Raw genomic sequence first — 14,075 nt, forward strand, 5'->3', positions numbered from 1 at the left:
TGGATAAAACCAGAGACTGGATAAAACCAGAGACTGGATGAAACCAGAGACTGGATAAAACCAGAGACTGGATGAAACCAGAGACTGGATGAAACCAGAGACTGGATAAAACCAGAGACTGGATAAAACCAGAGACTGGATGAAACCGTAGACTGGATAAAACCAGAGACTGGATGAAACCATAGACTGGATAAAACCAGAGACTGGATAAAACCAGAGACTGGATGAAACCAGAGACTGGATAAAACCAGAGACTGGATAAAACCAGAGACTGGATGAAACCAGAGACTGGATAAAACCAGAGACTGGATGAAACCAGAGACTGGATAAAACCAGAGACTGGATGAAACCAGAGACTGGATAAAACCAGAGACTGGATGAAACCAGAGACTGGATAAAACCAGAGACTGGATAAAACCAGAGACTGGATAAAACCAGAGACTGGATGAAACCGTAGACTGGATAAAACCAGAGACTGGATGAAACCATAGACTGGATAAAACCAGAGACTGGATAAAACCAGAGACTGGATAAAACCAGAGACTGGATGAAACCATAGACTGGATGAAACCAGAGACTGGATAAAACCATAGACTGGATGAAACCAGAGACTGGATAAAACCAGAGACTGGATAAAACCAGAGACTGGATAAAACCAGAGACTGGATGAAACCAGAGACTGGATGAAACCAGAGACTGGATAAAACCAGAGACTGGATGAAACCAGAGACTGGATAAAACCATAGACTGGATGAAACCAGAGACTGGATAAAACCAGAAACTGGATGAAACCAGAGACTGGATAAAACCAGAGACTGGATAAAACCAGAAACTGGATAAAACCAGAGACTGGATAAAACCAGAGACTGGATGAAACCAGAGACTGGATAAAACCATAGACTGGATGAAACCAGAGACTGGATAAAACCAGAGACTGGATGAAACCAGAGACTGGATGAAACCAGAGACTGGATGAAACCAGAGACTGGATGAAACCAGAGACTGGATAAAACCAGAGACTGGATAAAACCAGAGACTGGATGAAACCAGAGACTGGATAAAACCAGAGACTGGATGAAACCAGAGACTGGATGAAACCAGAGACTGGATGAAACCAGAGACTGGATGAAACCAGAGACTGGATAAAACCAGAGACTGGATAAAACCAGAGACTGGATGAAACCAGAGACTGGATGAAACCAGAGACTGGATAAAACCAGAGACTGGATGAAACCAGAGACTGGATAAAACCATAGACTGGATGAAACCAGAGACTGGATAAAACCAGAGACTGGATGAAACCAGAGACTGGATAAAACCAGAGACTGGATGAAACCAGAGACTGGATAAAACCAGAGACTGGATAAAACCAGAGACTGGATGAAACCAGAGACTGGATGAAACCAGAGACTGGATAAAACCAGAGACTGGATGAAACCAGAGACTGGATGAAACCAGAGACTGGATAAAACCAGAGACTGGATGAAACCAGAGACTGGATAAAACCAGAGACTGGATGAAACCAGAGACTGGATGAAACCAGAGACTGGATGAAACCAGAGACTGGATAAAACCAGAGACTGGATAAAACCAGAGACTGGATGAAACCAGAGACTGGATAAAACCAGAGACTGGATAAAACCAGAGACTGGATGAAACCAGAGACTGGATAAAACCAGAGACTGGATGAAACCAGAGACTGGATAAAACCAGAGACTGGATGAAACCAGAGACTGGATGAAACCAGAGACTGGATAAAACCAGAGACTGGATGAAACCAGAGACTGGATGAAACCAGAGACTGGATGAAACCAGAAACTGGATAAAACCAGAGACTGGATAAAACCAGAGACTGGATAAAACCAGAGACTGGATGAAACCAGAGACTGGATAAAACCAGAGACTGGATGAAACCAGAGACTGGATGAAACCAGAGACTGGATAAAACCAGAGACTGGATGAAACCAGAGACTGGATAAAACCAGAGACTGGATGAAACCAGAGACTGGATAAAACCAGAGACTGGATGAAACCAGAGACTGGATGAAACCAGAGACTGGATAAAACCAGAGACTGGATAAAACCAGAGACTGGATAAAACCAGAAACTGGATAAAACCAGAGACTGGATAAAACCAGAGACTGGATGAAACCAGAGACTGGATAAAACCAGAAACTGGATGAAACCATAGACTGGATGAAACCAGAGACTGGATAAAACCAGAGACTGGATAAAACCAGAGACTGGATGAAACCAGAGACTGGATGAAACCAGAGACTGGATGAAACCAGAGACTGGATAAAACCAGAGACTGGATAAAACCAGAGACTGGATGAAACCAGAGACTGGATAAAACCAGAGACTGGATAAAACCAGAGACTGGATGAAACCAGAGACTGGATGAAACCAGAGACTGGATGAAACCAGAGACTGGATAAAACCAGAGACTGGATGAAACCAGAGACTGGATAAAACCAGAGACTGGATGAAACCAGAGACTGGATGAAACCAGAGACTGGATGAAAGAGGACGGAGGGAAAGACTTGAGGAGAAACAGAGGGGTGAAGGAGGACAGGGACGGTTAGTGACGAAGACTAAAGACTCCCAGTCAGAGTTTTAAAGTTTACTTACAAACGTCATAAGACACTTCCTGTCCCTGATGTTTACTCTATAGCAGCGGTTCCCAAACTTTTTTAGCCGTGCACCCCCTTCTATGTCCCAACCGGGTTGATGCACCCCCAATCCCCCACACCTTCAAAAAATAAAATAAATGCAATAAGCTTTTTTATCACCATATTGAAGGCGGCATGTTTAATCATGCTCTAATGACCAAAACACACATATAATAAAATAATCAGCATCACAACAATGAGTCTAACATTTGAATTGATCTGAAACACAGTTTCAATATAATGCAACAAAGTTATGAACAAGCTTCCACTTTTCAGAGCAAAGAGGATGATGACAGGATCAGAGGCAGAGAGCAGATAAGTTGGGTAAATGTTATAATATTTTGAGCTGCGTTGAACAAAAATTGCAGCAAGTTTAAATGAGCGTGGAGCTAAACAACCCGTCATCATAACAGGCTGGAAACATGAAGAAGAGAACTTCTTCTACGCTTCATTTTAAGATGAAGTGCATTTTGAATAGCCTGCATTTATTAATAAATTAATATTACAGTTTTTGATTTTAGATTTTGCAAAGGAAATGTTTATTTACACGTCTTTATTGTGTGGGGGGAAAAATGTAATTGTGTAATTATCAGACCACCATTACATTTTTCATCTCGCGCACCCCCAGGGGTCCACGCACCACACTTTGGGAACCCCTGGTCTATAGTAATCTGAGCCGGTTGTTGTCGTCAGTCTGGGAACAAACAGAACGGTGGCACAGGAACTAAGAGCTCGATTCTGATCAAACTGTTAAAATGTTTGAATTCTACATTTATAAAAGAACTTGCTGGGAAGCCATTGGAAAATAACATTTTTAAGTTTAAGGTGCTCTAAAGTCAGAGTGGAATAATGGCGTCCTGAGCAGAGAATATGTGTGTGTGTGTGTGTGTGTGTGTGTGTTGTTATCCAAGCTAATCTTTGTTTTGGTAGCTGTTCTGATCGTGCGTGCATGTCAGGGAAAATCGGTAATAGTATTCATACACTGTAAAAAAAAAATCTGTTTAATTTACGGTGAAATACCGGCAGCTGTGGTTGCCAGAATTTCACCGTAAAAAATACAGTGAGTCTTCTACTGTAAATTTAAATATAAAAAGCAAAAACTGTAATTTAGACTGAGTAGTGCTTTATTTTTAGGGTGATTGTGTCCTTGTGACATCATGGTATTTCTCCATTCATTTTACATGAAAAAACTGTGTTTTCTACAGTCTAAAAGGTTTGCATTATTCCTTGATTTACGGTAATTACAAGCATCTACTACGGTGATGTTACATGTTTAATTTTACAGCCTATTTCTGATGCAATTTGACAGTGTTTTACTGTCATTTTTACAAACATTTTTTACAGTGTATGTATGATTCCAGTGATTATTATTAGTCCTCATATGCTCCGTATCGGTTGGAGCTACAGAGGAAAAAGACAAACAGCAGCAGAAGCTTTTAGTCCATATATATAAAACGTAACTTGCATGGCTTTAATGTGGTTTTCATATTAAATAAACAGACTAACAGGCAGAAATAAACCATTAGCCAATTGCAAAAAGCAATTAAGACTCATTTGCAATGCATAAATTATCAACATTGTTCTCTAATGGAAATCATTATTTTTTAAAAATAGCCAGTGGAAATATGCCTCTAATCCAATATCTCATTTATTCTGCAAAAACTGCTCCAATGAGGATCCAGTGGTGAGAGAAAGGAGCTTCTGTAGTGAGTGTGTGGGTGTTAAATGTGTCCCAGTAATAACAGAGCTGAGAGTCAACAGAAGCAGCAGAGCTGAACGTGAGGAGGAGAGAAGAATCAGAGCGAGGAAAGAGGAAAAACACTGGAATTAACACAGAAAGGAGACATGATGAAAGGTAGAGGAGGCAGAGAGGATCCAAATAAAAGGGAACTAAACATTATGGACACTAGAAAGAAGGACAGAGTGGGAAAACCCCCTCTCAAAAACAAGAAAAAAAGTACAAAAATGAGGTGTATTTTGCTTAAAAATATCAAAATTATCTGCCAATGGAACAAGAAAAACAAAACCAGTAAAAATATCTAATCTAATGAACCACAAATACCTTAGAATTAGTTTATTCTAACTAATAGCAAGTGATTTTATTTATTGTTGTTGTTAAATGTTTAAATATCAAGTGTCAGTTTAATGTACTAGTTAATCACATACACACTACACAACAATACACACTTCTATTGGTTCATTGATCATAAAACTATTGATTCATCTGGCTGCTTGTTTTAATATGTGAAGAGGTCAAATTATGTCAAAGTTATGATTTATTAGTGATGCTTGAAATAAGAAATTATTACTTTGAAATAGCAGTTTTATATATATGACTAAAAAAAGACACAAAATGACTAAAAAGACAAAATTACTAAAAAAAACACAAAATGACTAAAATAAGACACAAAAAAGACACAAAATGTCTTTCTAGTTGTAAGTGTTGGTGAAGCAGCTTTGTAACTGTTGATATTCTAGTTTCCAGCATGTATTTACTCAGTATAGGTGATAAAATCTCAGTAACAAGCTGTAATATCTGATTTAGATCATTAAGGACCAAAACACTTCAAACAAGTCAAACACTCCAACATTTTGTGTTTTTTTTTTGTCATTTTGTGTCTTTTTTTTTGTCATTTTGTGTCTTTTTTTGTCACTTTTTGTCAATTTGTGTCTTTTTTTTTGTCATTTTGTGTCTTTTTTTTGTCATTTTTTGTCATTTTGTGTCTTTCTTTGTCATTTTGTGTCTTTTTTTGTCATTTTGTGTCTTTTTTTGTCATTTTGTGTCTTTTTTTGGGTCATTTTGTTTCTTTTTTTAGTCATTTTGTGTCTTTTTGTGTCTTGTAAGTCTTGTAAGTGTTGGTGAAGCAGCTTTGTAACTGTTGATATTCTAGTTTCCAGCATGTATTTACTCAGTATAGGTGATAAAATCTCAGTAACAAGCTGTAATATCTGATTTAGATCATTAAGGACCAAAACACTGAAAACAAGTCAAACAGTCTAAAATAAAAACTGCTGACTAAGAAGAACTATCTGATCAGACATTAATAATCAGATATCCTCTTTAATCTGACATATTTAATCTGACTTAGATGTCAGTTTTTGCAGTGCATGACTGGGAAAAGGAGGAGCAAAAAAGGGTTTTCATTCAAAAAGTAAGAAATGAAAACAAAAAAATAGGATGTATGATGATCAAAAACAAGTTATTTAAGGAAAACCTGGAATACTGAATGATGAAAATAATTTTTTGCTAAGATATAGAATATAAAAACTCTGTCACTGGGTCACTTTAGACCCAAGAAATGATGAGTCCATCCATCATTCAGCGTAGCTCTCAGCATCAACAGGCCAAGAAGGACGTAAATAAAATAAATAAAGAGAGCCGAGGCCTGTCCTCTGGGCTGGACGTGTCCTGGAGACAGACATGAGACAATAAAAAAGATAAACATTGATTTTCTTCCCCCTCTCCATTTATCCATCCCTCCTTCCCTCTGTCCCATCTGAACATTGATCATCTCTGAGTGTGTGTGTGTGTGTGTGTGTCTGCACAATTGATTTCTATAAATTATACATGATCACCAAATAGCATTTGTATGTTAGTTAGTCGTATGTTAGCTCTCTGTTCTCATTGGTTAAAAACATTCCAATCTACAGACAGATTTAAAAGGGACACAACTGCTTAAAAAACCATATCAAACAGTAAATCTAAAGGTCTAAAAACCAGATCAAACAGTAAATCTAAAGGTCTAAAACCAGATCAAACAGTAAATCTAAAGGTCTAAAACCAGATCAAACAGTAAATCTAAAGGTCTAAAACCAGATCAAACAGTAAATCTAAAGGTCTAAAACCAGATCAAACAGTAAATCTAAAGGTCTAAAACCAGATCAAACAGTAAATCTAAAGGTCTAAAACCAGATCAAACAGTAAATCTAAAGGTCTAAAACCAGATCAAACAGTAAATCTGAAGGTCTAAAACCAGATCAACAGTAAATCTAAAGGTCTAAAACCAGATCAAACAGTAAATCTAAAGGTCTAAAACCAGATCAAACAGTAAATCTAAAGGTCTAAAACCAGATCAAACAGTAAATCTAAAGGTCTAAAACCAGATCAAACAGTAAATCTAAAGGTCTAAAACCAGATCAAACAGTAAATCTAAAGGTCTAAAACCAGATCAAACAGTAAATCTAAAGGTCTAAAACCAGATCAAACAGTAAATCTAAAGGTCTAAAACCAGATCAAACAGTAAATCTAAAGGTCTAAAACCAGATCAAACAGTAAATCTAAAGGTCTAAAACCAGATCAAACAGTAAATCTAAAGGTCTAAAACCAGATCAAACAGTAAATCTAAAGGTCTAAAACCAGATCAAACAGTAAATCTGAAGGTCTAAAACCAGATCAACAGTAAATCTAAAGGTCTAAAACCAGATCAAACAGTAAATCTAAAGGTCTAAAACCAGATCAAACAGTAAATCTAAAGGTCTAAAACCAGATCAAACAGTAAATCTAAAGGTCTAAAACCAGATCAAACAGTAAATCTAAAGGTCTAAAACCAGATCAAACAGTAAATCTGAGGGAAATGATCTTGCTGCATGGACAGATAATTTACCTTGACAAGATTTATTAAATTCAGATTATTAAATCTAGAAATAAGCATGTTGAACACTTAAAATAAGAAATTAACTCCTAAAACAAGATAAATGATCTAACTTCTAAACACAAAAAAGACACAAAAAGACACAAAAAAGACACAAAAAGACCAAAAAAAGACACAAAAAGACCAAAAAAAGACACAAAAAACACCAAAAAAAGACACAAAAAGCAAAAAACACGCAAAAAGACCAACAAAAGACACAAAAAACACCAAAAAAAGACACAAAATGACCAAAAATGTATTATTTATTAAATCTAGAAATAAGCATGTTGAACGCTGAAAATAAGAAATTAACTCTTAATACAAGATAAATTATCTAACTTCTAAACACAAAAAAGACACAAAAAGACACAAAAAGACACAAAAAACACCAAAAAAGACACAAAAAGACCAAAAATGTATTATTTATTAAATCTAGAAATAATCATGTTGAACACTTAAAATAATAAATTAACTCTTAGAACCAGATAAATTAAAGCTGCCAGCAGTGATGAACTGGCCCGAGCAGAGTGACCTGATGATTATTTGGTTCTTACCAAGATAAAAAAAAAATGTTGTGTCTTTTTTTGGTGTTTTTACATGTTTTGTGTCTTTTTTTGGGGTGTTTTTTTTTTGTCTTTTTTGGTCACTTTACGTCTTTTGTTTCTTTATTTGGTCATTTTACGTCTTTTTGTGTCTTTTTTTTGGTCGCTGATATCGCTGCTGGCAGCTTAAATTTTTATCTATTTTGTACACAAAATGAACACAAAATGAACAAAAAAATTACCAAAAAAAGACACAAAATGAACAAAAAAAGACACAAAAAATGGCCAAAAAATGACACAAAAGGACCACAAAAAGACACAAAAATGACACAAAATGACACAAAATTAAAAAAAGACACAAAAAGACACAAAAAATGAACAAAAAAAGACACAAAAAATAAAAAAAATGACCAAAAAATGACTCAAAAGGACCAAAAAAAGGCACAAAAAAGACAAAAAATTACACAAAATTAACAAAAAAGACACAAAAAAGACAAAAAATGACACAAAAAGACGTAAAATCACCAAAAAAGAAACAAAAAGCTTTAATTTATCTTGTTTTAAGAGGTAATCTCTTATTTTAAGTGTTCAACATGCTTATTTCTAGATTTAATAATCTTAAATTAATAAATCTTGTCAAGGTAAATTATCTGTCCATGCAGCAAGATCATTTCCCTCAGATTTACTGTTTTACCTTATTGTTAACACACCTTTTCATCAGTGCACATCACAACTGACGTAATATCATTTAATATAGTCAAAATGAGACACGCCACGCTCTTAAATCCTGATTTTTTCAGCAGCTGATGTCATACTGAGACATTATAAAGCTGTAAAGCACTCTCGTCTGTAGACAATGATTCAGCCAGTCAGCCAGTCATTCAGTCATTCAGTCATCCAGCCAGTCATTCAGCCAGTCATTCAGCCAGTCATTCAGTCATCCAGCCAGTCATTCAGCCAGTCATTCAGCCAGTCATTCAGTCATCCAGCCAGTCATTCAGCCAGTCAGTCGGTCCCATGTGGTCCTATTATCTCTGCTGCTCTATGTGGCAGCACACAATAAGTCTCTTCCAAGGACCTCTGAAAGGGAAGAGGGGATCCCTGTCACCTGAGGCTGTCTTTATGTGTGTTTGTGTGTGTGTGTGTGTTTACTGGTGAATATACCTCTGTGAGGACCGAGTTATTTGCTTACAAAAGGGCTGTTTCACCCAAAAAAAGAAAAAAATGACTAAAAATGACACAAAATGACTAAAAAAGACACAAAATGACCAAAAAAGAAACAAAATGACCAAAAAAAGGAAACAAAATGACCAAAAAAAGACACAAAATGATTTAAAAAAAGACACAAAATGACTGAAAAATCACTGAGTTACTTAAAAAAGACACAAAATGACCAAAAAAGACACAAAATGACTAAAAAAGACACAAAATGACAAAAAAAGACACAAAATGACCAAAAAAGAAACAAAAGGACCAAAAAAGGAAACAAAATGACAAAAAAAAGACACAAAATGACTAAAAAAAACACAGAATTACCAAAAAAGACACAAAATGACAAAAAAAAACCTCAAAATTACCAAAAAAAGACACAAAATGACTAATAAAACACAAAATGTGTCTGTATGTGCTAACAGGCTAACAGTTAGCTCTGTAGCAGTACAGTGTGTATGTGCTAACAGGCTAACAGTTAGCTCTGTAGCAGTACAGTGTGTATGTGCTAACAGGCTAACAGTTGGCTCTGTAGCAGTACAGTGTGTATGTGCTAACAGGCTAACAGTTAGCTCTGTAGCAGTACAGTGTGTATGTGCTAACAGGCTAACAGTTAGCTCTGTAGCAGTACAGTGTGTATGTGCTAACAGGCTAACAGTTAGCTCTGTAGCAGTACAGTGTGTATGTGCTAACAGGCTAACAGTTAGCTCTGTAGCAGTACAGTGTGTATATGCTAACAGGCTAACAGTTAGCTCTGTAGCAGTGCAGTGTGTATGTGCTAACAGGCTAACAGTTAGCTCTGTAGCAGTACAGTGTGTATGTGCTAACAGGCTAACAGTTAGCTCTGTAGCAGTACAGTGTGTATGTGCTAACAGGCTAACAGTTAGCTCTGTAGCAGTACAGTGTGTATGTGCTAACAGGCTAACAGTTAGCTCTGTAGCAGTACAGTGTGTATGTGCTAACAGGCTAACAGTTAGCTCTGTAGCAGTACAGTGTGTATGTGCTAACAGGCTAACAGTTAGCTCTGTAGCAGTACAGTGTGTATGTGCTAACAGGCTAACAGTTGGCTCTGTAGCAGTACAGTGTGTATGTGCTAACAGGCTAACAGTTAGCTCTGTAGCAGTACAGTGTGTATGTGCTAACAGGCTAACAGTTAGCTCTGTAGCAGTACAGTGTGTATGTGCTGCTGCTGCAGGAGGTGTTAGCTTAGCGATCTCTGTTTGTTTACAACAAGCACCAGACACTCTGTGCATAATTAGCCATGCTGGTTTGTTTATGATCAGCTGCTGACGTCACAGTTAGCGACGGGCAGAAACCAAACGTCTCTAAATCCCTCTGGGGACTAACTCGTAGTGGAGACATGTACAATGTGAATGTGTGTCCTCACAAAGATAGATGTACAAGAATGAGTGTGTGTATTCCCCCTCCACAGTCTCTATTTATCAGCTTTCTGTTATTATTTGTGCCTGCTGTGGTCCCACTCCCCTTCATCTAGAGGGGTCTCAGCCCGGGGCAGGAGGGTGTGTGTGTGTGTGTGTGTGTGTGTGTGTGTGTGTGTGTGTGTGTGCAGCATACACAATGAGGGATAACAGCAGCTTCTATTAGAGAGAAAATGAAAAGACACGAACCAGAGAAATGGAAGAAATCCAGTCGAGTCCCCTTTAACCTGCTGCCTGTATGTATAAACACTGAATCAAAATTAATCTGTGAATCATTCATTCTTTACATTTTCAGTTGGCAATCAAAAATCAAATAATGAAAAATTGACTGGTTATTTTTTTATTGTTTTTTTTTAATTATAACACAAAAAACTAACAAAATGCTTGGTTTTTCATATTTCAATATGAGGCTCAGGTCAAAAATATGAAAATGGAAAAACAGGCGCCAGGAATGAATTTGATTTTAATATTTAATTGGTCGGGTTTACGTGACCCGGAAGTTTGACTGCAGTCAAACCAGCCGTCCCTATATAATAATAATAATAATAATAATAATAATAATAGATAGATAGATAGATAGATAGATATACTTTATTTATCCCAAGCTGGGAAATTACAGTATAATAATAATAATAATAATAATAATAATAATAATAATAATAATAATAATAATAATAATATAATAATACAGTATAATAATAATAATAATAATAATAATAATAATAATATATTTTGTAATGTGCCTGTATTGTGATATTTATGGTAAATTCATGTAAACTGCTCAGAGCGAGCTGATATGAAGGAGAAACACTTTTCTTTATTACTTTTTTTCAGTATAAATCTCTTAAAACCAGCAGAGAGGAGATGAAGTATTAATTTTACATGAACACAACACGTAAAATAATTAAATCACGTCGCGCAGAAAATGTATTTGTTGTGTCACAAGTGTTACACAAACAGGCCAAATACCAGATAAATATGGAAATAAGATTAATTGCATGATATTCACAGAACTGTTCACTATGGATTTTTTTAATAAAACGCTTTTGGATATAGACTGTACATTAAAATAAAACTAAACTTCTTTTTTTTATATCTATATAACCTTATATATAACTTTATTGACACGTTGCCGTGGAAACTCTTTCAAAACAAACTAACCCAGGAGATGTAAAAAAAAAAAAAAACAACAACGTAAAATTGCCAAAAAGACACAAAAGTACCAAAAAGAAAGATGTAAAAAGATTTTAAAAAACATGTGAAATGACCAAAAAGGACATTAAATGACCAAGAAAAAGACGCAAAATGACCAAAACAAGAAGTGAAATTACAAAAAGAGACACTAAATTATCAAAAAAGGCACAAAGTTACCAAAAAACATGTTAAAAATACCAAAAAAAGACATAAAATTACCAAAAATTACAAACCACTAAACCTCCTTTTCTATATCTATATAACTTTATATATAACTTTATTGACACGTTGCCGTGGATACGCATTGTTCTGCTTCTCTCCTGATGACGGCTCGCCTTGTTAGTGACCTGTCAATCAAAGGTAGCCCCGCCCAAAATCATACGATTCTTTATCTTCTATTTTCTTCTAAATGGGGCCATTATTTACACTATTAACATCAGATTGTCTTGAAGAAGATGTTTTACTAGTGATTGAGACCATAGTGTTGTCCTGAAAAACATTTCTGAGCTAATAAATCAACAAGTTTTCTCATTTTGCATTGAAATGAATGGAACAAAATGCTTCTGCAGCCAAACTCAGCGCCCCCTGCTGGAGTTTATGGTAGAATGCAGCTTAAGGTACTTCCTGGTTTCCTCCCTGCTCAGACCAGGAGGCTGCCGCCTGGTATACACTGAATTAAAATGCTGTGTGTGTGTGTGTGTGTGTGTGTGTGTGTGTGTGTGTGTGTGTGTGTGTGTGTGTGCAGCCCGGTCCAAGAGCATGGTGATGGGCGAGGTCTCCCGGGGGTCCTGCCGGCCCGCCTCCCCCAGCCTCCAGGAGGGGGCGCTGAAGGCCGGCTGGCTGAAGAAGCAGCGCAGCATCATGAAGAACTGGCAGCTCCGCTGGTTCACGCTGCGCTCAGAACACCTCTTCTTCTACAAGGACGAGGAGGAGACCAAGCCTCAGGTACCAGGGGGGGTCTGACCAGGGGCCTCCAGGGGCCTCCGGGGGCCTCCAGGGGCCTACAGGGGCCTCCAGGGGCCCACAGGGGCCTACAGGGGCCTCCAGGGGCCAAGAAGCCTTTGGCCCCTGGAGGCCCCTGTGTCAAATTAATGATAAAATGGTCAATTTATAACAATGAACAATGGAACAATTCTAACCTTTTTCTTTTTGTTCAAACAATATTTCATTGAACACAAAAGGAACCCAGAATGTTACATTGTATAATAGTTTAACTCTCTGGAGTCTTATAGGGATGTTTTGTCATTTTGTGTCTTTTTTGTGGTCATTTTGTGTCTTTTTTTGGTCATTTTGTGTCTTTTTTTATTGGTCATTTTGTGTCTTTTTTTGGTAATTTTGTGTCTTTTTTTGGTAATTTTGTGTCTGTTGTTGTGTCTTTTTTTTTGGGGGGTGATTTTGTGTCTTTTTTGGTGATTTTGTGTCTTTTTTTTGTCATTTTGTGTCTTTTTTGGTGATTTTGTGTCTTTTTTGTGGTCATTTTGTGTCTTTTTTTGGTCATTTTGTGTCTTTTTTTATTGGTCATTTTGTGTCTGTTGTTGTGTCTTTTTTTTTGGGTGATTTTGTGTCTTTTTTGGTCATTTTGTGTCTTTTTTTGGACATTTTGTGGTCATTTTGTGTCTTTTTTTGGTCATTTTGTGTCTTTTTTGTGGTCATTTTGTGTCTTTTTTTTTGGTCATTTTGTGTCTTTTTTTGTCATTTTGCGGGTTTTTTTTGGTCATTTTGTGTCTTTTTTTGTCATTTTGTGTCTTTTTTTGTCATTTTGTGCCTTTTTTGGTCATTTTGTGTCTTTTTTTTGTCATTTTGTGTCTTTTTTTTGTCATTTTGCGGGGTTTTTTGTCATTTTGTGTCTTTTTTTGTCATTTTGTGTCTTTTTTGTGGTCATTTTGTGTCTTTTTTTGGTCATTTTGTGTCATTTTGTGTCTTTTTTTGGTCATTTTGTGGTCATTTTGTGTCTTTTTTGTGGTCATTTTGTGTCTTTTTTTTTGGTCATTTTGTGTCTTTTTTTGGTCATTTTGTGTCTTTTTTCTGGTCATTTTGTGTCTTTTTTGGTCATTTTGTGTCTTTTTTGTGGTCATTTTGGGTCTTTTTTTTTGGTCATTTTGTGTCTTTTTTTCTGGTCATTTTGTATTTTTTTTATTTTTGTCATTTTGTGTTTTTTTTTTTGTCATTTTGTGTCTTTTTGGGTCATTTTGTGTCTTTTTGTGTCATTTATGTGTCTTTTTTGTGTCACTTTGTGTCCTTTTTGGTCATTTTGTATCTTTTCTTTTGGTCATTTTGTGTCTTTTTTTGTTAATTTTGTGTCTTTTTTTGTTATATTGTGTCTTTTTTGTTTTATCATTTTGTGTCTTTTTTTAGTCATTTTGTGTCTTTTTTTTGTCATTTTGTGTC

The 14,075-nt window shown here is 36.2% G+C and overlaps 1 protein-coding gene across 1 annotated transcript in view; it reads left to right on the plus strand.

The window, feature by feature from the left end:
• The first annotated feature begins 12,432 nt into the window (after positions 1–12,432).
• si:dkey-191m6.4 (rho GTPase-activating protein 22) overlaps positions 12,433–14,075 on the plus strand; it is a 36,819-nt gene continuing 35,176 nt past the window's right edge. Inside the window, exon 1 of the mRNA XM_059325033.1 lies at positions 12,433–12,632. Within this exon, the coding sequence (XP_059181016.1) occupies positions 12,447–12,632 (186 nt within the window). The 5' untranslated portion in view covers positions 12,433–12,446. The remainder of the gene's footprint in view (positions 12,633–14,075) is intronic.

The sequence above is a fragment of the Centropristis striata genome, chromosome 21 (assembly GCF_030273125.1).
Source record: "Centropristis striata isolate RG_2023a ecotype Rhode Island chromosome 21, C.striata_1.0, whole genome shotgun sequence".
Taxonomy (NCBI): domain Eukaryota; kingdom Metazoa; phylum Chordata; class Actinopteri; order Perciformes; family Serranidae; genus Centropristis; species Centropristis striata.